At 42.9% G+C, this 23,686-nt stretch overlaps 1 protein-coding gene across 12 annotated transcripts in view; it reads left to right on the top strand.

The window, feature by feature from the left end:
* The window catches only part of DAB2IP (DAB2 interacting protein), a 324,396-nt gene that overhangs the window by 89,989 nt on the left and 210,721 nt on the right, over positions 1-23,686 (top strand). Inside the window, exon 1 of one of the 12 annotated variants that reach the window (XM_069073764.1) lies at positions 14,605-15,045. The exons of 9 other annotated variants lie outside the window; for them this stretch is intronic. In XM_069073764.1, the coding sequence (XP_068929865.1) occupies positions 14,925-15,045 (121 nt within the window). In that variant the 5' untranslated portion in view covers positions 14,605-14,924. Of the gene's footprint in view, positions 1-14,604; positions 15,046-23,686 lie in introns of those variants that run through there. 2 more of the 12 variants (XM_069073759.1, XM_069073762.1) reach the window with 2 other exon arrangements.

Here is a 23,686-nt window from a genome sequence, read left to right as displayed (position 1 = left end):
AAAGGAACACCATATTGTACTGGAAATTTCTGTTGGCATCTGCCCTGGGTTTAAATAGCAGCAGAGCTGTATAGTGGCTATGGGGCCTGAGCATGGTATTCCACTTTTCAAGGCTTCATTCTCTCTGCCTCTCCTTGCTTCATCCCCCCCCCCCATCAGTAAAATGAGGGTTTTGAAAAAAGTGATCACTAAGGCTCTTTCCAGCTTTAAATCACATATCTCTTGTCTTTCTAACTTTATTTCTACCAAATTGATTCTTCCCTGACTTCTCTGAGCCAAAGTATCTTCATTTGTAAAATAGAGATGGTAATGTTTGAAATACCTTTCTTATGGAATTATTGTGAGAAAAGTGCTTTTTAAAGCTATAAAGCACTGTAGAAATGAGCCAGTATTATGATTCATTGTTTCTGAAATATCCTGGATTAATTCCTACCTTCCTGCCTTTGTTCACACCATCCTCCCACCTAAAATGTTCTTCCCCCTCCATTCTAAATGTATCTTTCCAGACTCAACTCCAGTTCCATACCACTCCAGCCCTCCCCTGTGTTTCACACAAAATACTGTCTTTTTTTTTAATGAAAATTTTATTGATGCCTTTTGTTTTTACAACCCATTCATTTTCAAATATACCCAGTAAGTCATCCCTTCTAACAAAGAAAATAGGTTAAGTAAAATCAGTTGATACAGCTAGTATGTGTCAGTTTATATAATGTAGTTACACCCATAGTTCTCACCTCTCCAAGGAAGGAAGGGAAGAGTATTTCTGTATCTCTTGCCCCTGGGGCTGTGATTAGTCATTTTAGTTACAGTGTTTAATTTCATCTGAGGTTTTTTTTTTCCATTTATGTTCCTTGTAGTATTTACTATATTGTTTTTCTGTTTCTACTTACTTCACTCTTCATCACTTTACATAAGTCTTTCCTAGTTTCTCTGAATTCTTCATATTTATCATTTTATATAGTACAATAATATATTACATACATATGTCATAGTTTGTTCAGACATTTCTTAGCTGATGGATAGCCACTTTGTTTCCAGTTTTTGCTACCAAATATTGCCTATACTTTCCATTGGAAATGCATCATACAATCATGTATTGTTACCCACTATGTCTTGCCATGTATTTTTTCTTCCCTGAATACATTGTAAATTTCTTGAGGGACAAGAGAAGTGTTTCATATTTCTTTGTATCTTTTCCCAATGGCTAGCCCAAGACTAGCTAAATGAAGGTGCATGGTAGGTAGATGTTTGCTAATTGATCTGTCATAGAGCTCATGGAACTTGCCAGATGTAAAAATTAAGAATTAGAAGGAGCTTTAGAACATAGAATGTTAAAATGGGAAATAATCCTAGTAGTCATCAAGCCCAAACTCCATATTTTACAGATAAGAGCTGGCAAGGTAAGGGACTTTCTAAAGCTAGGCCTATATCTAGCTGGCATTAAGGAGCTGTGGCAGAGTCCTCAATGAGTTCTTCCCCATTGCCCCAGTGTATAAAGAAGTGCATTTCAGCAAGAACAAACGTTTTCTTTCTTTCCATAGCCATACTGGTGCCAGTCCATAATTGTTCACAGATGACTACATTTGGCCTCAAGATTAAAAAAAAATGATGAAGGGGGAGGGGTGGTTCAAGGAAGAAGCCTGGAAAGAGAGGCAACTGGGGATGCACAACCAAACTTTGTAATTGAACCATATGCAATGATGTCCCACTTTTGGAAACTAAAAGGGAAGATGGGCATTTTGGATGGAATGCTTCTTGATTCTTGTTTTGGAGAAAGAAAAAAGGCAAGAGCCAGCAGTCTTGAGGTCAGATTGTTGTGTTGACTGGGACTTGCAGATGGGAGCTGTACTTTATGGTGTGGGCAAAGGGAGAAGTACAGAAACAGGTGCTAAGACCTTAGAAAATAGTCCTGGCCAAGGCCACAGGCTTGCCTGTGTGCTGCCTTGGGTTGCTAGGGAGAATGTAAGGTACATATGTAATCATAGATCTCAGAGTTGGAAGAGCCCTCTTAGTTAATGAGCACCTCTTTGCCATAAGTGTTCATACCCAGACTGGATGCCTGCTTAGGAGAGATGCTGTATAGAAGAGTCTTGCGTGGGGTGGGGAACTGAACTTTGTGATCTTTAGTCTAATTCCTCTCTGAGTAGGAATTCCCCCTTCCTCCATGTTTCAGTGGAATACCCTTATCCATGGGGAACCCACTGGTTTTCAAAGCAGCCCATTCTACTTTTTAACAGCTCTCATTGCCAGGAAATTTCTCTTTACATTGGGCTGATACCTACTTCTCTATACCTCTCCACTGCTTCTAGTTCTTCCCTTTGAGTCCAAGCAGAACAAACCTAGTTTCTATTCCCCATTTCAATCCTTCAGATATTTGAAGGTGGCTCTTGAATCTCCATAAGTTTTCTCTTCTGCAGGCTAAAGATCCAAGTTCCTTCAACTAATCCTCATATGGTTAGGTCTCAAGGCCCTTTAACATCTTGGCTGACTTTCTCTGGATACAGTCCAATATATCAACATCTTTCCTAAAATGTGGGGTCCAGTCCTAAACACAATACTCTGTGTGGTGTGATTAGGGCAGAGCCACATGGTACTGTAGTTACCATCATTTTGGACACTATATACCTCTCAATATAGCACCATTGACTCACATTGAGGTGAGTAAGAGCTTGTCTAGGCCTTTGTCTGACTTTTGTTTCTGCTATTAATATCCAAGAACTTGGACTTCTCTGGCCCCCAGAGAATAGCTTCTTTTCACCTTGCTGCCAGGCCATATCTGCTATATTCTCTTTGGCTCTCAGTTTGAATTTCTTTGCTTTGGGTAGAGAGATCAGTGTCAGTGGTTTCAGGAACCAAGAGAAGCCACAAAGGTTAGTTTTGTCCAACCAAGGATATGACCATATGAGGATCAGTTAAAAGAACTAAGGCAGTTTAACCTGGAGAAAAGGCTATTGACTGGGAACACAATCACTATCTTCAAGTAATTAAAGGTTTCCGGTGGGCAAAGAAGGGTCAGACTTATTCTGCTTGGTTCTGAGGGCAGACCCTAGAACAAATGAGTAGAAGTTATGGTGTGTGGGAATTCAATTCAGTATAAAAAAGAACTTTGTAACAATCTGACCTGACCAGTAGTAGAATGGGCTGCCCTGGTAGAGAGTGAGTACCCTGCCCTGGAAGTGTTCAAGCAACATCTGTATGAGATCATTGCATGAAGTGGGAAGTTGTACACTGATCTCTAAGGTCTCTGTTTACTGAAATTCAAAGTTTTACTGCTCAAACACCCTTATCTCCAGCTATTTAGGCTTACTAAACTAGGAGCCTAAAGATACGAGAAGTCATCTGTTTAGGTTCATAAGCATCTATATCTTTCTTCCAAGAACCTGATGAGATGGGGAAGGATAAACGTCTATCACAGTTGACTACATTTGGCTGCAAGATAAAACAAAAAAAAAAAAGATGAAGGGGGAGGGGTGGTTCAAGGAAGAAGCCTGGAGAGGGAACTGGGGATGTACAACCAAGCTTTATAATTAAACCAATATGTAATGCTCCACTTTTGGAAGCTGGGTAATGGATGAGAGGGAAGATGGGCATTTTGGATGGAATGCTTCTGGCTGGTTGGTATTGGAGAAAGAAGCAAGGCAAGAACCAGCAGTCTTTGGGACATGCAGATGGGAGCTGTACCTTATTGTTGGGAGCCCCAGGAGACAGAAACAGATGCTAAGACCTTAGGGGAATCTTTGGCCTCAAGGCCACATGTGGTCTTCTAGGTCTCAAGTGTGGCCCTCTGGCTGAATCTAAACTTCACAGAACAAATCTCCTTAATACAAAGATTCATTCTATAAAACTTGGATTCATTCTGAAGGTCACACCCAAGGACCTAGAAGGCCATATGTGACCTCAAGGTTGCAGGTTCCTCACCCCTGCCTTAGAGGATAGTCCTGGCCAAGGCCATAAGCTTGCCCGAATGTTGCCTTGGGTAGCTAGGAAGAATGCAAGTTACATATATAATCATAGCTCTCAAAGTTGGGAGAGACCTCTTAGTTAATGAGCACCTCTTTGCCATTTAGGGGCTTGTGCTCTAAAGAGGTTGCCTTAGGACACAAAATAGCACTCAAAGTAGTGCTAACTCCTGCTTTTTGCAATAGATTGTACTGTCACTAAGTCAGTTAGTAAGCATTGATGAAGTGTCTATGTGTCCAACACTGTGCTGAGGAACTGGGGTTACAAAGAAGATGAAAGATAATCTCTTTTCTTAAGAACCTCTAGGTTTAATGGGAGAGACACGATTCAAACAACAGTTTACAAACACAATATAGGCAGGATAAATTGGGGATATTCAAGAGAGGAAAAGAACTAGCATTGAAGGGGGATCAGGAAAGATTTCTTGGAAAAGGTAGGATTTTTAACTGGAACTTGAAGGGAGCCAGGGAAGGCAGGAGGTAGAGATGAGAAGGGAGAAAATTCCAGGCATGGGACATAGTGAGAATGCCCACAGTTGGGAGATGTGGGGTCTTGTGCAGGGGCCTCAGGTACTCTAGTAAATTCATAAATGATTTTCTGTTATGTGGATTAGGCATTTAATTGGATACAACCAGGCTGAAGAGATGGTGGAGCTTAATTCCTTCTGGACTGGGTGAGGGAGGAAGTGGGAGAAAAGGAAGTCTCTGGGTACCAAAGGGGAAGGAAGGTTGGACTGTCATTTTAAAGGTCTAACTCATTTCTTTTGCTCCTTCCTTATTTCCAAGGAAGGAACCATCTTTTCTATGAGATCATCTGTTCTGTGTACTTCTCCAAGCCTGATTACTGAGGCCTGGCTGGTCCCCTTGTTACTGGGGAAGGTAGTATCCCCTCTACTAGTTTTTCCATCATCATTTAAACAAGTTTGGTATTTACTATCTTAGCCATCTTTGGGCATCATGCCCAGTGCTGGGCTCTTGCCACAGAGATCAGTTCTGACTAATTCTTCAACTGTGGCAATATGATTTAGTTTAGCCTTTAGTTCCAGATAAGAGCTAGGGCTAAGATGAGGGAAGTGGCCAGAAGGCAGATTTTGACTAAATAACAAAATACCAATGATACTAGATGTCCATCAATGGAATAGGCTATCTCACTGATGAGTTTCCTTTTTGCTAGAGGTATTCAAGAAGGATCTAGATGACTATTTGCTGGAGAACATTGTAGAAAGGATAAATTAATTACAGTAGACTTGATAACCTTTAAAATCCTTCCCAGTTCTAGAATTATATGAAATTTGGGAAGCTGGTGAAGATTATGTTCAAAGCTCTTTATTTTCCTCTTTCTGTGTCCCTCTCTTGCCTCCTGGTTACTTAGACCATGTAAATAAGCTGTTCTGACTACCTGACCCAAGCCCACTACATATATCTGCTGAGGCTTTGCCCTTACTCATGACTTTCCCCATCCCCTTTGCCATGCCTAGAAAACACACATTTTATTGTGGTTAAGACCGACTGAATCTGACTTTGAAAACTGCATTCTTCTACTAGACTTCATTTAGCAGCACAGAGTCAAAGGCACCAGAACCTTAAATCCTATTGGTCAATGAGAGGAAGGGAACAAGCATTTATTTTGTGCCTACTGTGTGCCAAGCACTATGCCAATTGCTTTGCAAATATTATTTCATTTGATAATGAAGGGAAGGATATTATCAGATAATCAATCAGTCCTTCACATCTGTGATATGGTGGGAAGCCCACTCCTCTTGAAATACAAATACCTGGATTCAAATTCTGTTTCTTGACATCATTATTTCTGTCAAGGTTTTCTCCATTCTTCCAATCATCCAGGTTTGCAATGTAAGAATCATACTTGTTTCTTCACTCTTTTTTATTCCCTATATCCAATCAGTTGTCAAATCTCGATCAATTCTACCTTTATAACATCTCTCAAATCCATCCCCTTGTTTGCATTCACACTACAGTACTTCCTCCATCAAAAACAAAAAGAAAAGGGTCAGCTAGATGGCATAATGAAGAGAGTACCGGCTTTGAACTCAGGAGGACCTGAATTCAAATTTGACCTCAGACACTTGACACTTAACTAGATTATGCCTTGGGCAAGTCACAACCCCAATTGCCTTGTCTTCCTCCCTCTAGCAAAAAAGAAAAAGAAAAACTACCTTAGCATTTATCTTATATATAACTTGTATTTATCTGTATATGTGTTAGGAAGTTCCTAGGTGATGTATGTGCAGTTTAGCATACTGGACTTCAAACCAGAAAGACCTGAGTTCAAATATGACTTCAGACCCTATCTGTGTGGCCCTAGGCAAGACACTTGACCTCAGTCTGCCTCAGTTTCTTCCACTATACACTGGGGATAACAATAGCACTTACCTCACAAAGTCATTGTGAGGATCAAATGAAATATAATATTGTATAATAAAATATTTATTATATTTAAGTAAATAAAATTAGATTATGTAAATGAAATAATATTGTACAGTACTTAGTATGGTATCTAGCATGAGGTAGGCACTTAATAAGCGTCTGTTCCCTTCCTCCCACCCCAGGGCACATCCAGTAATCTCTGTGAGCTTCAATATAGTAGTACCCACCTCAGAGGGTGAAGACCAAGTAGACTAACAGGTATGAGGGACTTGGCCAACTTTAAAGTACTATGTTAATGCTGGCTATCACCATTAGTCATCATCCATTATCATCATTATTCCCTGAGTGGAATATAAACCCCTCAAAGGGAGAGGCTGTTTGTTGTTAAGTCCTCCACACCTCACCCAGCTCAGTGCCTGCCACATATAGACACTTCAGTGCTTGCTGGACTGGATTGAATTGCAGCTGATGCAATTCTGAGTCAGGATCTGAACAGAAATCATCAGATTTCCAAATTCAGTGCTGCTTCTGCTATACCAAGTTGCCTCCCGTCTTCCATGAAAAGTTCCAAGGGGAAGAAGGAAACTGGGTCATAGTCCTCTTGGTCTTGGTGGCAGATCACTACAGGACCTTGTACACAACTCAGAAATGCTCAGAAATGTTTGTGAATTGAAGTGATGTTAAATTGCTTCAGGGGAGCCATCTTCTGATGCCCCCTTGTAGTGTGCATGTGATCTTAGGGTCTTGAAGTCTCTACTGGCTCAGTACAGGCTCTGGAAGGTCTATTTTCATCTGGGCCTAGCTGTGTAGTCTTATTATCCCAGCACCAGTCTAGCATGGGAGGGAGAGCATCATCATTTATTTCTCCATTGCGCGATGAATTATTTTTTGTTGTAGAAACTCATAAAGATACCTTACTTAAGGTACAGAAGGTATGTGTTAGTGGAGGGAGTACCCTTCTATGCAATCATAGATCTTTGAAGTAAGGAGGTATTAAGGGAGAAATATAGCCAGGAGTTTTCTATCGGGGAAATCATGTCCTTTACCTCTAATATGAAAGGTAATGCTACTTTGGGAGTTTAGAGCCAGCACACTAGTGCTGGCTGACTCCCCCACCCTCCACATTCCCAGTTACCTATCCTCCTCCCCATCCCCCATCAATGTCCTGGGGCAGCAGGGGTCTGGGCCAGGGCCTCTCCTCATTCCAAGATTCAGGAAGCTGTTCAGTGTGCTGTACAGACCCAGACTGGCTGTCTCTCTGGGCCCCCAACAGTAACCTGAACCTCCCTCCTGGTCTGCTTTGGCCTCTTTTGTTTAGACGGGGACAGAGGATCTGTGTACTTGTTTCCCCTTTCGTCTTCCTGGCACAGGGCTTCCCCTCAGCAGCGGGAATCTTGTGATGTTCAAGCTCTTCCAGACACCTATTATGTTAGGCAGGTCCATGGACTTTGGCTCTTTTGAGGCAAGTCACTTAACTCCTTAGGCCTCAGTTTCCTTCTCTATCAAATGATTTCTAAGGTCCCTGCTGGCTGTATGGTCTGTGTTGTGTGAAAACTGTGAAGCTGTTGTGGCATAAGAGAGCTAGGGCTTGGGGAGGCAGGGAGCAGAATTAGGGAGAGGGGGATGGGGTGGGGAAGAAAGGGCTGGTTCCTTTTTGCTGAATTATTGCCAGATGTTGACTTTTCTAATTCTTTAGGCAGGAGAAAAGGGAAAAGCTGTGTCTTTTCCTTTCCTCGAAGGGGGCTCCCCCATTTATAGTGCCCCTATTACTATATGATTCAGCACCAGGGCCTTCCTTGTCCCAAACCCAGCCCCCTCAGGGAGAATAGGAGAATTACACTAGAGCTGTTCTTCCCTTCAGGAAAAATAGTTCTGAGTCATTTCTTCTCTCTTCTTCCCAACTACTCTTTGCTTCCCAGGCCTTGGGCCCCTTTTCCTTGCTTTCTTTATACCCTGCTTCAGTCTGGCTATTCTTCTTGTCTGGGAGAGGAGGAGGAGGTGGACCTGGTGTTTGAAATGGGCTATGGATAATTCACATGTGAATAATTGGGTTTTGAGGGCATGCGGATCATTTCTGATAGAACCAGAGCAACTGGCTGGTCCCATCCTTGGACATACAACAGGGAAGGCAGGACACATTTATGTAGTGTTCTCTTTTTCCTCAAAGAAAGGCAGAGTCGTATGGTAGAAAGATTGTTGAATATGGTATCAAGTGATTCAGGCTGGAATTCTATCCCTGCTACTTATTACCTGTGTGATCATGAGCAAGTCACTCTACTCCTGGTCCCAGTTTCCTCACTTGTAAAATGGGGAGGGGGTTGGACTTGATGAGATCTAAAATTTATTGCAGTGCTAATAAAAGAGTTTCTTAGTCCTGAATTGGCTACTTCTTAGCTATGTAACTCTGGGCAAATCATGTAATCTCTCTGCTCCTGTTTCCTGATCTGCTAAATGGAGGGGCTGAGTGAGATGAACTATAAGGTCCCTTATAGCCCTACATCCCATGAACTTATGACTCCTCCTGAAAGGAAAGGAGTGGTGAGTTTTCAAGGAGAGGACAATGCAAAACCCGAAGGACCAAAGTGGTAATTATACAGTTCTCTAAGGATGAGTAGAGAGGATGCCAAAAGCTCTTTTCAATGCCCCTCTTGCCTTATTGCCTGCCTGATGGCCCTCAGAAGATATGGATGGAAAAAGCCCAACAAAATGGACTATTTCAGGAAAATTTCAAGCCAATTCCCCATTAGGGTCTCAGTGTTCTCTATTAGAGTCTTAGCAGTCTCCTCATCCATAAAATGTGGGAGTTGGACTACACAAGCTCTTAGCTCTGTTCCAACTCCAAATGTGTGATTGGTTTTGTTTGTTTGTTTGGGGATTCTAGGACTTAGGGATGCTGCCCTCTCTACCTGGGGAGTGGGGAAAGGGATGAGTATGAAGGAGTTAGGGTACAGGGAAAACCGCCTGCCATCCAGCTGTGAACTCCTCAGCCTGACCTGACCTTGTCATGTCCTGCCCCCCTTCTCACTCACAGGCAGGAGAAGGGACTGTAAAACCTGGCCTGGAATATTGCCCAGAGTCTGGGATCCGGAGTATTCTCATGCCTGGTCGAACTGAAGGCTGCCTCATGAGCTCTCAATATCAGGGTCCAGTGTAAACTCCCAAGGAAACCCTCCTCTCAGGTTACTGGGAGACCAGGATGAAGTTCTTATGTGGCAAGAGAAATTTTAGTTCCATTCAATTCAGTAAACATCAACTGAATACTTTTAAAGAAAAAAGGCAGTTGGTGTAATGGACTGCATTTACAATCAGGACCCTTAGTTTTGAATCCCAGCTCTGTAGCTGATTAGCTGTGGGATCTTGGATAAATCACTTCAGCTTTGACCCTTTCTCTTCTCATATATAAAAATTAAGGGTTTCAGCAGAAAATCTTCTAGAGTCTTTTCTATCTCCCAATTTTTTGATTCCATAGTATAATGTTCCTTGCTCCATGCTGGGCAGAGTGAGGGGCAGAGAAAGACAAAAGGAGGTTCTCTGCTCTGAAGGAGATCAAAGACTATTGGGGGATAATGGCTTTATATGTAACCCAGATAGCCAACCCCATCTAGAAAGTATGCTGAATGCCCAATGAGCAGCACAGGTGAGAGGTGCAGGAAACTTGAGGGGAGAGTACTCACTGTAACCTTGGCGGAGTGAGAAAAGCCTTTATAGAAAGATATGGGTGACTAAAGCTGGGCCTTAAAGGATGAGTAGAATATGGGAGGACACAGGGAAAAGAATCCTAAGGAGTAAGAGTAGCAAACAGGTATGATGAGAAACAGAATAGAATGTGTTGAATAGTTTGGCCAGCATGTATGGTGTGTGAAAGGGAGTAAAGGATAAGAAGGTTGGAAAGGGTCAAGTTGTGGAAGGTTAAGGAATTTGGCCTTTATTTGTCAGGCAACGAAGTGTTCATGGCAGACAGTGGGGAAAGAATACCAACGTTAGAATGTTCAAGGTTGAGGCCTTTCTCTGCTACCTCTGGACTTAGTAAGCCTGGTCAAGGTACAGCCTCTTTGAGCTTCAATTTCTTCATCTTTTTTTTTTTTTTTTTTTTTTGCTTTTTGGAGGGGGAAGGCAGGGCAATTGGGGTTAAGTGATTTGCCCAAGGTCACACAGCTAGTTTTGTGTTAAGGCTGTATTTGACTCCAGGGTCGGTGCTCTATTTACTGTGCCACCTAGCTGCCCCCAGTTTCTTCATCTTTAAAATGGGGATAATAATACTTATGGACAGCTAGGCAGCTCAGTGGATAGAGTACCGAACCTGAAGTTAGGAAGACTCATCTTCCTGTGTTCAAATCTGACCTCAGACACTTAGGAGCTGTATGACCCTGGGCAAGTCACTTCACCCCTGTTTGCCTCAGTTTCCTCATCTGTAAAATGCTCTGCAGAAGGAAATGGCAAACCACTCCTGTATCTTCTTTTTTTTTTTTTTTTTTTTGAGGGGGAAAGGTAGGGCAATTGGGATTAACTGACTTGCCCAAAGTCACATGGCTAGTTTTTGTGTTAAGTTTCTGAGTCTGGATGAGAACTCAGGTCCTCCTGACTCCAGGGCTGGTGCTCTATTCACTGCGCCACCTAGCCACCCCACCACTCCAGTATCTTTACCAAGAAAACCCCAAATGGGGTCATGAAGAGTTGGACATGACTAGAATAACAGAATAACAACAATAATACTTATATTGCTTACTTCATAGGATTGTAGTGAATGAGATATTTTGCAAACCTGAAAATGCTCTAGAAATACCATTCTTCCTATTGTCACTCCTTTTACTCAGGAATAATATGAAAATACTACTTTCAGAATAATACCCTGCCATCTTCTCAAGGATGGATTGGAGTGGGAAGATCCTGGGGTTATGAGGGCAGCAGGAAAGTACTATAATAGTCCAAAAGTAAAGGGATGACTATAGTTGTCGTGGGAATTGAATAAAAGGCATAGGTTTTAGTAATTTGCAAAGGAACAATGGGCAGAACTCAAAGGCTGCCTGGCTATTGAAGGTGATAGAGAAGGAATCTTTCCACTATAACCAGAAAAGTGCAGTGGAAACAAGATCAAGGTTGAATTAAAGAGAACTGGGTTCAGGTTTCAGCTATCCTGCTTATTAACTTGGGGGCATTATATTGGAATAAAAACAGCTATCGTGTCAGAAACTTGAGGATAGGTAGTAGTTGGTTTTTTTTTAAAGTGTAAATCATATAAGCATGAAAGAGATGATACACTGTTATACTTTGGATTCTTTTAAAGACATCCCCCATTTTTTTTTTTTACCATATTGTTTTATCATTGTCTGTTAGAATAACCATCAGAATCTTGGACACAGTCTAGGAAGCTTTTACCAAGGGCCTCCTATAGGCCAGCCCTGTGGGGTCTGAGGATACAAGCAAGCACACCTTCCTGCCGTTAAGAAGTTCTGAGGCTGGAAGGGGCCTCGGAGGCCATCTATTTCAGGGGTGTCCCCAGTGCCAGAAAGAGATTAAAATGTATTTAGGAATTTTATAACGAAATAAATAAAAGTAGAATAAAACATAGATCATGTTAGCATGTGGTTTTCTAAGTCAGTGTGCAGCCTGCAGGGATTGTCATGTTTTCACCCATTTCAATTTGAATTTGACACCCCTGATCTAGTCTAATTCTTCAAGCGTGAGTCTTCTCTACTGTCTGAGTTCTACTGCCTGACAGGTGGTCATCTAGCCTGTGTTTGAATACTTACTACTGATGGTCAGCTCATTGCCCTTTAAAGCAACCTACTCTGTGGCAGGAAAAGCATTACTTGTTAAGAAGTTCTTTGTCCAACTGAGCTGAAATCGGCCTCTCTGTAATCTTCTCATATGGGTCCCAATTTTACAGACAGATTACCTGGAGTAGAAACAATATACTTCTTTATATGTCTTGTCCATTTCCTGAGCAGGTGCCCTTTCTTGAGGCACTGGGGCTGCTGGAGGATCCAGAATCTAGCTTCTTGTCCCCTCCTTCTCCCAAAAGGCCAAGAAGGTTTTCTTCTTCCAGCACTTCTCTAGTGTCAGTTTTACCATGGAATTGAGCTGTAGCCTAAATATTCCTGCACTAGAGTCTAATGAAAGAGTGATCTGAAGAACTGTTTGGATCTCAGCTTTGTTATTGGCCACCTGTATGCCCTTGGACAGCAGTGATAACAGAAACATATTTCTGTAGTGTTTTAAGGCTTACAAAATGCTTTTCCTCTAATTATCCTGAGAGACAGGTAGGTGGTTGCAGAGTGGATAGAGCACTGGACCTGGAGTCAGGAAGACCAAAGTTCAAATCCAGCCTCAGATATTTACTAGCCGTGTGACCTTGGGCAGGTCACTTAAGCTCTCTCTGCCTCAGTTTCCTTAACTAGAAAGTGGGGATAATAATTTGTTGGGGGATCAAATGAAATGACATTTGTAAAGTACTTAGCACATAGTAGGTGTCTAATACATGCTTATCCCCTTCTATTCCCCTGGTACAAATGTTATCTCTATTTGCTATATGAGGAATTTGCCACCTCTCAGAGCCTTATTTTCTTCCTCTGTACAGTGAAGCAGCTGGACTAGATGGCTTCTACAAGGGCTCTTCCATCCCTGACAGTGTATGTTCTAGCATTCTTTGTTCTAGGATTCCTTATGCCTCCAACATTCTCTGCCCCCAGGTCACCTCTAGCACTTAGATTGTTTCACCTAAGTGTGTAGTATGTGTAGTGGCACTTAGTCTACCGCTCATCAATCAGAAAGATATTTAAGGCAGATTGAGAATGCTTTAAATCCCAAGTTGAAAAACAAGTCCCATCTGGTTTGCCTATGACCCCATCTTCCCTTTTCTTCTTTCCCTGGATATTTGCTTCCTTATTTCTGTATCAGCTTCCCAGCCTGTGGAGTGTTCTATTATTCACTCTGAACAGGTAGGGCAAAAAGGTCCCTGTGAGGTGAGTGTGGTTGATACTGTCTGACACTTTGTTCATTCAAGTTCTAACAAAAGTTTTCCCATCTCATGGTTCCGTCAAGGCTTCAGGCCTGCCTGCCTGCATGCATGTGTAGAGTATCACAGCATTTAGAGGTGAAGGGACCTTCGATCGTTTAGTCTAGTCCTTTCATTTCACAAAGGAGGAAGGTGAAGCCTGGAGAGTGGCAGTGACTGGCCCAAAGGTCACATAGCTAGTAAGCAATGGAGTCAACACTTGAATTCAAATCTCTGACTCCAAACCTAGTGTTTTTCCTACTCTCAAGGTTTATATGTGTTTGTGTGTATGTGTGGGGGCGTGTTTGTGCCAAACTTTCCAAGGTTTGATCCTCTGCCTTTGGACTCTGGTTTGTGACGATCGCTAAACTCCAGGCTGCCCTCCCTCTAGAATAGTCATTCTGTGTCATGGATCCCTCTGATGGTCTGGGGAAATCTAAGGATCCCATCTCAGACAAATATTTTTAAATGTATAAAACACATATAGGATTACAAGGAAAACAATTATATTGAAATACAGTTATCATTTTTTTTTTAAAGTTCACTGACCCTGAGTTAAGAATTCCTGCTCAGATGGGGGATAGACCTTCCAAAGTCAGTTCACTCTCACCATCCTGCCTTCTTAGTATTATGCTACAGACTATTAGATAGTCTGAGAGAGGTTTTAAATAGTTCGATCCAGAGGCTATCAAATGGAGGACCACTCTGGACTTAACATGATCTAAAGTTGAAAGTGACACCAGCTATTCCTACTTCCCTCTATTTTTCAGGTGAAGAAACTGAGATCTCATGAGAGGCAATGACATATCTAAAGTCACAGAGCTAGTAAGAAACAGCAAATGTTCAAACTTAGGCCATCTGATCCCAAATGCACTGCTCTCTCTCTCTCTCTCTCTTTTTTTTTTTTTTTAACAGATCATGCTTCTTTTCTGAGTACCATTCATACATTTATAGAATCTTAGAATACTGGGATTTTGGAGTTGGAAGGGAACTTTCTTGGGGAGGGATGATGAGATGGGGAAGAATGATAACTGTTCTCCTTGTAAACTTCCCACACCATAACAAGAATCTCCCTGGTATATGACCCTCCTCCCCCTCTTCTTGTGGGCATCACTCCAAGGGGAGTCCCATTTGTCCAAACTTATTGTTTCAACCAACACAATAATCCAGTCCGGGATTTCTTCCAAACTGACTTTCCGGCTACCTACTCCCCCCTCCTCAGTCGTCACCCCCTTCTCATTCAACTGGGAGCCAATGCCAACTCTGCCTTTCTCTTTCCAACTCCAACAGGCTTATCGTTAGAGGAAGAATTTGTTTCCACAGTTTAACAAGGCAGTTAAGTTGAGCAAGCAGGGGGTCCAGGAGCTCTATTTCAGAGACGCTGAGATGTAGAGCGAGACCTCTCTGTGGTTCTAAGATTGTCCTCGATGCCTGACTTGGATGTGTGCCCAGGGCTCAGGGTTTGGTCCTTCTCATCCCCTGGCCCCTGGCCCCTGAAGAGCTGGCCTGGGTCCCCCCACCCCTTTAGGGGGAAGCTGTGGAGAAGGGCCAGCAGCTAGGGGCTCTCTAGGAGGGGGAGCAGTATGTCGACCGGCGGCAGGAAAAGTGCTGGGAGACCATCCTACTATTACCGGCTACTGAGGCGATCGCGTCTGCAGAGACAGAGGAGCCGGTCGAGGAGCCGAAACAGGCCAGCCAGCAGGGGTAATAGAACTGGAGCTTGGTTTCTTCGCCATCCCTATCCTGCAACCTCCCTCCCTCCTCAACATACGCTCCTTCTTGGGGAGGGCTCAGTCTTCATTCTGCCTGTAATGACCCCCTCTGCTTCCCAGAATCTGTTCAGCAGCTGCCTCAATACAGAGACTAACACAATGGGTCTCTGTCTGGTGAGGATGGGGGGGGGGGCAGGTTACAACACATTACAGTGTGAAGAACACTGGGCTGGGAGTCAGGAGACCTGGGTTCAAATCACTAAATTAGAACTAAAAGAGACCTGAGATTATAAAAGGAGTTGAAGGGACTTGTCCAAAGGCATACTGTAATAAATAACTGGGCTGGGTTTTAAAATTAAAAACTTTGACTTCAAATCCAGTGTTCTTTCCAGTATGCCCACATTGCACCTGCAATCAACTCATTGAATGAACTTGGGAAAATCACTTAAAACCACTCTGAGCCTCAGTTTACTCATCTATAAAAATGAGTGGATAGAGCATGATATTTGCTACCTCCAAAGTTCTATAATTCTAAGACTCCTTGATGCTATAACTGGTGTTGAGAGCTGGCTGGAGGGGACCTCAGCATCTGGAATCCTTAGCTGCTTAGTGACCTCTGAGACCAATTGTTAAAAACCAAGAGAGGCCTCAGTTTAGTGGTTTGTGGTATGAAACACAAAGGAGATGCTCCACTAGCTTAGGGTGAGTCATCTGACCACCTTCTGCTACTGGGATCCCACTGTTTTGATTACCATTTTTTCTTTTTCTTTTCTTTGCTCCAGTCACCCTTTAGCCCTCAGTATCTTAGAGTGGGTAACTGAGGAAAACCTGGATGATTTCCTTAGGGAGAAAGGCATACTGGTTAGTGACATTCCACCTGTAATAAATAAGGTGAACAAGAGAGAGTACTAGCCTAGAAACTGAAGTCCAATCCTGCCATTCACTTTTTGATGGACCTTGACAGCACCATTTGACTTCTGTTTCTTTTCTTTTCTTTTTGCTTTTTGGAGGGCAATTGGGGTTAAGTGACTTGCCCAAAGTCACATGGCTAGTAAGTGTGTCAAGAGTCTGAGGATGGATTTGAACTCATGTCCTCCTGACTCCAGGGCTGGTGCTCTATTCACTGCTCCACCTAGTCACCCCAACTTCTGTTTCTTACCTCAGGAATGGATGGCTTCAAAGGTCATTGCTAGCTCTAACATCCTGTTTTCTAACATTCTCTATTATAAAGTCAATCCTAATTCCTAACTCTGTGTGTGTGTGTGTGTGTGTGTGTGTGTGTGTGCTTGTGTTTGTGTCTGACTTCTGGAGGGCCCTGCTAGAAGGAGGCGTCAAATCATCCCTGCCCTTGGGAAGGGGACTGGTGAGGCTTTAGGGGGATTAATGGATGCAAGACAGTCTTATTCCCACCCCCTTCAATTCTGGGTCAGAGCTGCTAAGATTGAAAGTTTGGTAAACTTTTCTTTTTGGTCATTATTCATCCTTAAAAAGAGAAATTTTTTTTTTCTCGCACTAGAGGACAGCTGGTGATGGAGTAGGAAAAGGAAGGAGGAACCAAACTTTCTTTTTCCCAGTAACAAGAAAGATCCTCATTTTCAACACATGTGATTCAGACATTTATCTGGGATGGGGGAGGGGGGGGAGTGGGGGGGTAGAATTGTTGGTCCTTTTCCTGGGGCTTAAGTGAGGGGAGAGATAACCTAGAAGGCCCAGAGAGCCCAACTTAGAAGAAAGGGTGTGTGTGTGTTTAGGTGGGGGTGGAGAGGAGGTGCCGGAATGGGGAACACGTTTCAGATTGTTTGTACTTTAGGATTGATTACCTCTGGAAATAACAATGAGCTCAGTGAAAGAGTGCTGGCCTGGGAGTCAGGATGCTGGAGTTCTGGTGTTGGCCCAGTTATGATTAGTTAGGTGACCCTGGACAAGTTTCTTTCCCTTTCTGGTTGTCTTAGATGATCTCTAAGGCCTATTCCAGCCCTCACATTTTGTGTCCTAGTGTGTTCCATGTTATAGAGTCAGCAGGGTACGATAAAGTCAGGGAGTCAGGAGACCTGGCTCTGACACCAGCTTTGTGACTCTGATGAAGACATTCAAGTTCTTGGAGCTGCAGTGTCTTTATGGGTCCCATAGGAATGAGCATACCTGCATTACTTTCCTCACAAGGTTGTTGTGACTAAAGTGTTTTAGTGTGTATCATGTAAATGGGAGCTGTTGTTACAGCCTGACATTCTATGTTCCAAGGTGCCTCTCTACACAAACATTCTATGTATTCATTAATTTTAGATCACATTGGAGGACTGATGACTCCCTGGAAAGTCTGGTGGGAGGGATATTTTTGGGTAAGGGGTTCATGGAAGATCTTGAGATCAAACCCTAGAGATGTACTTTTTATTCTTTCTCAAGGGAAGACTTTGCTAGCTCCTCTGAGTAAGGCAATCAGACTCTTAATTTGTGAGTTTTTCAGGCCCTCTTGCCTTTTTCTTTTTTAATCTCTTTGAGATACAGACCTAGTAGTGATATTGCTGGATCAAAGGATGCACAGTTTGATTGCTGTTTAGGCATAGTTCCAAATTGCTCTCTAGAATGGTTGGATCAGTTCACAACTCCACCAACAGTATAGTAATGTTCCATTTTTCCCACATACTGTCCAACATTTATCATTTTCCTTTTCTATCATATTAGTCAATCTGATGGGTGTGAGGTGGTATCTCAGAGTTGTTTTAATATTCCTTTGTCTAATCAATAGTGATTTAGAACATTTTTCATATGACTATAGATAGCATTGATTTCTTTATCTGAAAACTGCCTGTTCATATTCTTTGACCATTTATCAATTGGGGAATGACTTATATTATAAATTTGACACAATTCTCTATATATTTGAGAAATGAGGTCTTTATCAGAGATGCTTGCTGTAAAATTGTTTCCCAGTTTTCTGCTTTCCTTCTAATCTTGGTTGCATTGGTTTTATATGTGTAAAAACTTTTAAATTTAATATAATGAAAATTATCCATTTTTTATTGCTTAATGCTCTCTATCTCATGAATTCTTTCCTTCCAGACATTTTTTTTTTTGGTCTTCTTGGAGGGGGGAAGGCAGGGCAATTGGAGTTAAGTAACTTGCCCACAGCTATTAAGTGTTAAGGGTCTGAGGTAGAATTTGAACTCAGGTCCTCCTGACTCGAGGGCCAGTGCTCTATTCACTGCACCACCTCACTGCCCCTCAAATATTCTTTTAGCTCTAAAATCATACAATCCCAAAGGTTACTTAAATTCTGTGAAAGTTTGGTTTCCTCATCTGTAAAATGGGAATAGTAAAACTTGTGAGGAAAGTGTTTTGTAAGCATTAAAACATCATAGAAATGTTAGCTGCTGTCAGAAACAAGAAGACCTAGGAATGCTTATAAGGGCATAACTGGCCTATACCAGGGAAACTGACCATAAATTGAAAAGTCATACTCCCTTCTTCCTTGCTGGCTGATGCCCCCTCCCAATGTCTGCCTTTGTGTCCACTCATTTCTCTGGGGCTCCCACCTTCCAGCTTAGCTGCCTTTGGTGAAGATGGAATGGTGAGTCAAGGCAGGGGGGAGGAGCAGGTGGAGTTGCTTAGAAAGGTATGCCTGGCAAAGTAAGCATGGTGGGCAGGAGAGAGAGGGGAGCACCAAGGAGAGGGGGGGGGATCTGGGTCTGTAGTAGTTGTCACTATTTTTTCATATGGTGACTGAATTATTGATTTCAGTGTCATCTCCATGAACCCCAATTCTGGCACATAATGTGTGACCTTGGGCAAAACATTTTCTTTTTCTGGGTCCAAGTTTCCCCTCTATAAAATAAGAATAAAAAGACTGACTAGAAGGTTCTTCCTAGAGGCAGAGGGAAAGGAAAAGTGACCAGTGATTTTTGAGGCACTCTCCCCCTACCCTGTGGCTGAAATCAGTTGGCCAAAGTCTTTCTGGGATATATCTTGAGAAATAAAGGGTCGTAGTTTCCATTCAGGAGGATGGTACCTTTTTTTTTGGATCAATGTAGGGACTCTAAGCCTTCTCATCTCCTCCTGTTTTCTCCTCAGCCCCCACTCTCACCCCCCTGGGTCTTGGCTCTGAGTTGAGACTTTAGTCCTCAACCTCTTTAACTAGGGAAGACTTGGTCTTAGACACAAAGGATTGGGGGAAAGGAGAGAGAAATAACCTCAAAGTGTCAGGATAAGTGAGACAGTGTACAGGGTAAAATGATAACACCAGCCAATGGGTAAATGGGGTCCAGTTCTCATGGGTAGGGTGGTAGAAATTCATCAGTTCTACCATTTTCTACTATAGTCATCACCACCCCCATCTTTACTGAGCACTCATGATGTACAGGAAGGCAGGATACACAGGCTTGTTCTCAGACCACCAAGAGCTCACAGATTGCTTAGGGAGACAGGACACATACACACAAAGAGAAGAACTAATAAACACAATGTGAGATAGTTTGAAGAAGGCCTAGTGAGTGGCATATCCATTAAGTGCTTTGGGACTCCTAAGAAGGAAGAAGAGATTGTGTGAGGAATGGTCAGGGAAGACTTGGGAAGAGCAGGAAGGTAAGGTTTGAGCTAAATCGTGGCTAGACAGCTAGGTATCTAAGTGGGTAGAATGCTGGACACAGAGTCAGGAAGACCTGAGTTCAAATATTTTGGATTTTGTAATGTTCTCACTCTTACTTGCTCTACGATGCTTGGCAAGTCACTTAACCTCTCCCTTCCTTAGTTTCCGCATCTGTAAAATGAGGATAATAATAGCCCCAACCCCCCCCCCCCCAGGATTGTTCCGAGCATCAAATGAGATAACATATGTAAAACTCTTTGCAAAGTACTATATAAAAGATAATTATTGTTATTATCATTGAATGAAAAGTAACACTTAGAAGGAGGAAGGCATTTCAGACAAGGGAAATGGCTTGAGAAAAGACATGGAGACGGGAATGTGTCTGATGTGTTCTGGGAACAATGACGAGGCCAATTTGTCTGAAGTCAAGGAAGGGAGGAGGTGTATCCAAGCAGTCTTTACAGAACTTGCCTAAAGCTGCTATATCCACCAACCCCCCACTCCCCCCCATCCCTACTAAGGACAGAAGGCCAAGGAACACAGCCCAGTCTCAACACCCTCAGTTCCTGCTTCAAGTGGCCTACCTCCCTCCTGCTGGTCTGTTTTGACTCATATCCTGCCAAACAGAAACATGTCCCATCTAGATTTTCCTGGTTTTTTATTTGAATCTGGACCTCTGTTTCACACAATGACAAATATATCCAGGAATATTGTCTTCTCCTCTCCGGGAAGGTTGTTCTATCCCACAGATTTTTCATTTGTTTTTCAAGCTCTCCTGTGCCAAGGGCCCCTTGCTGCCTTTGCTTCCCCTGGTTCTAGGAGTTGGGCAAGGGCCCAGCACCTGCAGAGCTTACTCAGGTTGCATTTTACTTGGATGGGGAGGCATCCAAACAGCACACTCCAGGGGAAAGAGCCTTGGATTTGGGGTGAGGAGTCCTGCTCCAAATTCTGGCTCTACTATTAATTGACTCATAGAGCTGGAAGGAACTTTACAGACCCTCTTGAACCCTTGAAATTCAACCCTTGAATTTCACAGAGGTGGAAATGGAGACTTATTAGTTGTGTAACCTTGGGTATGGCCTTTCCTAGCACCAGACTGCTATTCTACAAAATGATATGATAACCCTCATATAACCAACCTCACAGTTGTAAGGAAAACACTTTGTAAAATTACCATAGAAATGGGACCTGCCATTATTATTAATGGTGCCAGACACACTGAGAATACTGAGAAGTTATATAAAGTTGATAGAGGACCTTGGTCAAGGGAAAATCATGCATCTGAGCCAAGGTCAGGAGTCAGGTAAACTGAGAGCAAGCCAAGAATGAAACATTTCATTGAATTACATTTTTTATTAGCCTAATGTGAGTCAGTAGTATGATATGGCAGACAAGTGAGCAAATACAATCTTCGTCTACGTTAAGAGAGACAGAAAGTAAGGACTAGAGAAACAAAAGTCCTGCTGGACTCTGTCCTCGTCAGAAGCCAACTTCCATAGTCTGTCTAGTCCTGGACACCATATCTGTGTGAGGACATTGATACTAGAGAGTGATCTGAGGAGGGCAACCAGAATGCCAAAGAGCCCCAATTTCAAGTCATATGAAGATGAGTTGAAGGAATTGGAGGGAAGGAAATATAAAAGGTCTACTGTGTGCCAGGAACTGTGTTAAGTGCTTTACATATAATTTCTCATGTGATTCTGACAAGAAGCCTGTGGGTAGGAGCTATTTATTAATATCCCCATTTTACATTTGAAGAAAGTGAGGTAGATTTGCCCAGGGTCATGCAGTTAGGAAGTGTCTGAGGCTGGATTCAAACTCAGGTCTTCCTGATTCCAGGCCCAGTGCTCTATCCATTTTACTACCTAGCTGCTTCCTTGGGGTGTTTAGCTTGGAGAAGAGAGATTTAGAGGAAATCTAATAGTTGTTTTTAAGCATCTGAAGGGCTGTCTTGGGAAGAGGGAAGAAACTTGTTTGGCTCCACTTCAAGACTTGATATAAGGAAAAAGTTTCTCTAAAATAAGAAGTACCCCATAACTGTCAGGTAGTGAGATCTCCGTTACATGTGCCTTTTCAGCACAATCTGCTTAACCACCTGCCAAATTTGTTGTAGAAGAGATCCTTCTTCATTGTGGGTTGGTTTTGATGGCCTCTGTCCCCTATAGCTCTGAAATTGTGTGACTCTTCTAAGTATTGTCCAGAAAAGGAAGCAAGGCAGGCTAGACTATATGGCCTTAGCAGATAGCCCCCAGAGTTGGGGTGAGTCTTTCCCCATTTTGGACCTCAGTTTGTCCATATGTAAAGGCTCATAGGATTTAGAGGAGGAAAAGCTCTTAAGCTCATACATTTAAAACCAGAAAGGACCTTAGAAACTATCTAGTTCAACCTCCTCTTCTTATGGATAATTCAGTTGTGGGCTGGAGAAGGTAAGTGACTTGTCCAAAGTCATACAGCAAATATCAGAAGCAGGACTTGAACCCAGGTTCTCTGACTTCAAATTTAATTATCTTTCTACTTTACTACCCTAAAGATCATTTCTCTCATTTGACAGATGAATAAATGAGACTAAAAGAAGGGAGGTGATTTGTCCCAAGGTCACACAGGTAGTGAGTAACAGAGGAAGGATTAGAACACAGACAGCTGCCACCTTGCATTTCTAATTTTTCTCCTCTCTCACTTCCCAGGGCTTCTTCAAAGTGAACAAAACACTGGGACTGGAGTCTGGGTTTTGTTGTGAGGATAAAATGAAATATTTGTAAAGAAAGGACTTTTTTTTTCTCAATAATCACCTTTATTTGGAGGACAAAGGGGAAGTCAGTCACATACAGGGTACACTCCAGTTTAATCCAAAATAATTTACAAGCCATACCAAGACAAAAACAAAATCAAAAATTTTTTTGGGAAAGGAAAATAGATGCTCTCCCAGGGAAGTCAAACTAAGAGCCCTCCCTGTTCCTATTCTCTTTCCCTCCCTGACTAGGCCCCGCCAGGCAATGGGGAGGGAGGTCTGGATGCCCAGAACCAGGGGCACCACAAGAAGGGAAAAGGCCTGGGCTCCTCCTTAGCTCCCAAGGCAAGGGACCAGCCCAGCTGGGACTAGCAGCCAGAGGCACTTGTGGCTGGGAGATTTCCATCCTGCCTATCAGGCAGTTGAGGGCTGAGTCATTGGAGCTCCCAGATGGGAAGAGGCCAGGGATGGGATAGAGGGAAAAGGGGCCCCAGGGAATAGTAGAGGTGAGGGGGATGGACAGCGCACTGTGGTGGGATGGGAGGAGGCAGCCAGGCCACCCCTGACTCAGTCAGTCTCTGAGGCCAAGTCCTGGGCCAAGGCTGGGGAGGAATGGAGACCCCTCCTTGGGCTGCACAGCTGTCCCCCTCAGGGCCTCTGGGCTCCCCAGGGACCTCAGTCTCAGAGCTGGGGTTGGGGGAAGCAGGGGAGGGCCGGTGGCTCAGTGGATAGACCACCAACCCTGGAGTCAGGAGGATCTGAGTTCACATCTGGCTTTAGGCACTTACTAGCTTTGTGACCCTGAGCAGGTTACTTAACTCTGCTTCTAAAAAAAAAAACACTAAAAGTGTAATGTTAGTTATTATAGTTATTACTATTAAATGATCACTTCATTGTGAAAATGCTTTACGACAGAGATGTCAAACATAGCCATGACTGAATGAAGCCTGAACCAGATGAAAATGTTATTGGGAAATAGATAACAAAGTAAATGAAGATACAATAGAAAATAGATAATGTTAATATGTGATTTTCTAAGTCAATATCCTTCAGGGATCTAGCAGGAAGCTTTATTTATGATTTAGTGGCCTCCTTCTCTATTTGAATTTGACACCACTGTTTTAGAAAGTAGATAATGCCAGTAAATATAGAAAAACTGACTCAGGAGTGAAAGGCAGGATGAATATCCTGAAGGAGGACATGCAGGAGCTGAGCTCTGCAATGATACTGAGGGAGATCAAGTGAGAAGAGCAGGCTGGCAGGAGTCTGGGTGGCATAGTAAATACTGAGCTGGCCGTGAAGTTAGGAAGACCTGCGCAAGGC

This window comes from Petaurus breviceps, unplaced genomic scaffold (genome assembly GCF_028583685.1).
Source record: "Petaurus breviceps papuanus isolate PSGF00001 unplaced genomic scaffold, PetGlider_PUasm1.0 90879, whole genome shotgun sequence".
In the NCBI taxonomy this organism is placed as follows: domain Eukaryota; kingdom Metazoa; phylum Chordata; class Mammalia; order Diprotodontia; family Petauridae; genus Petaurus; species Petaurus breviceps.
This window is presented reverse-complemented; position numbering and strand designations above follow the sequence as displayed.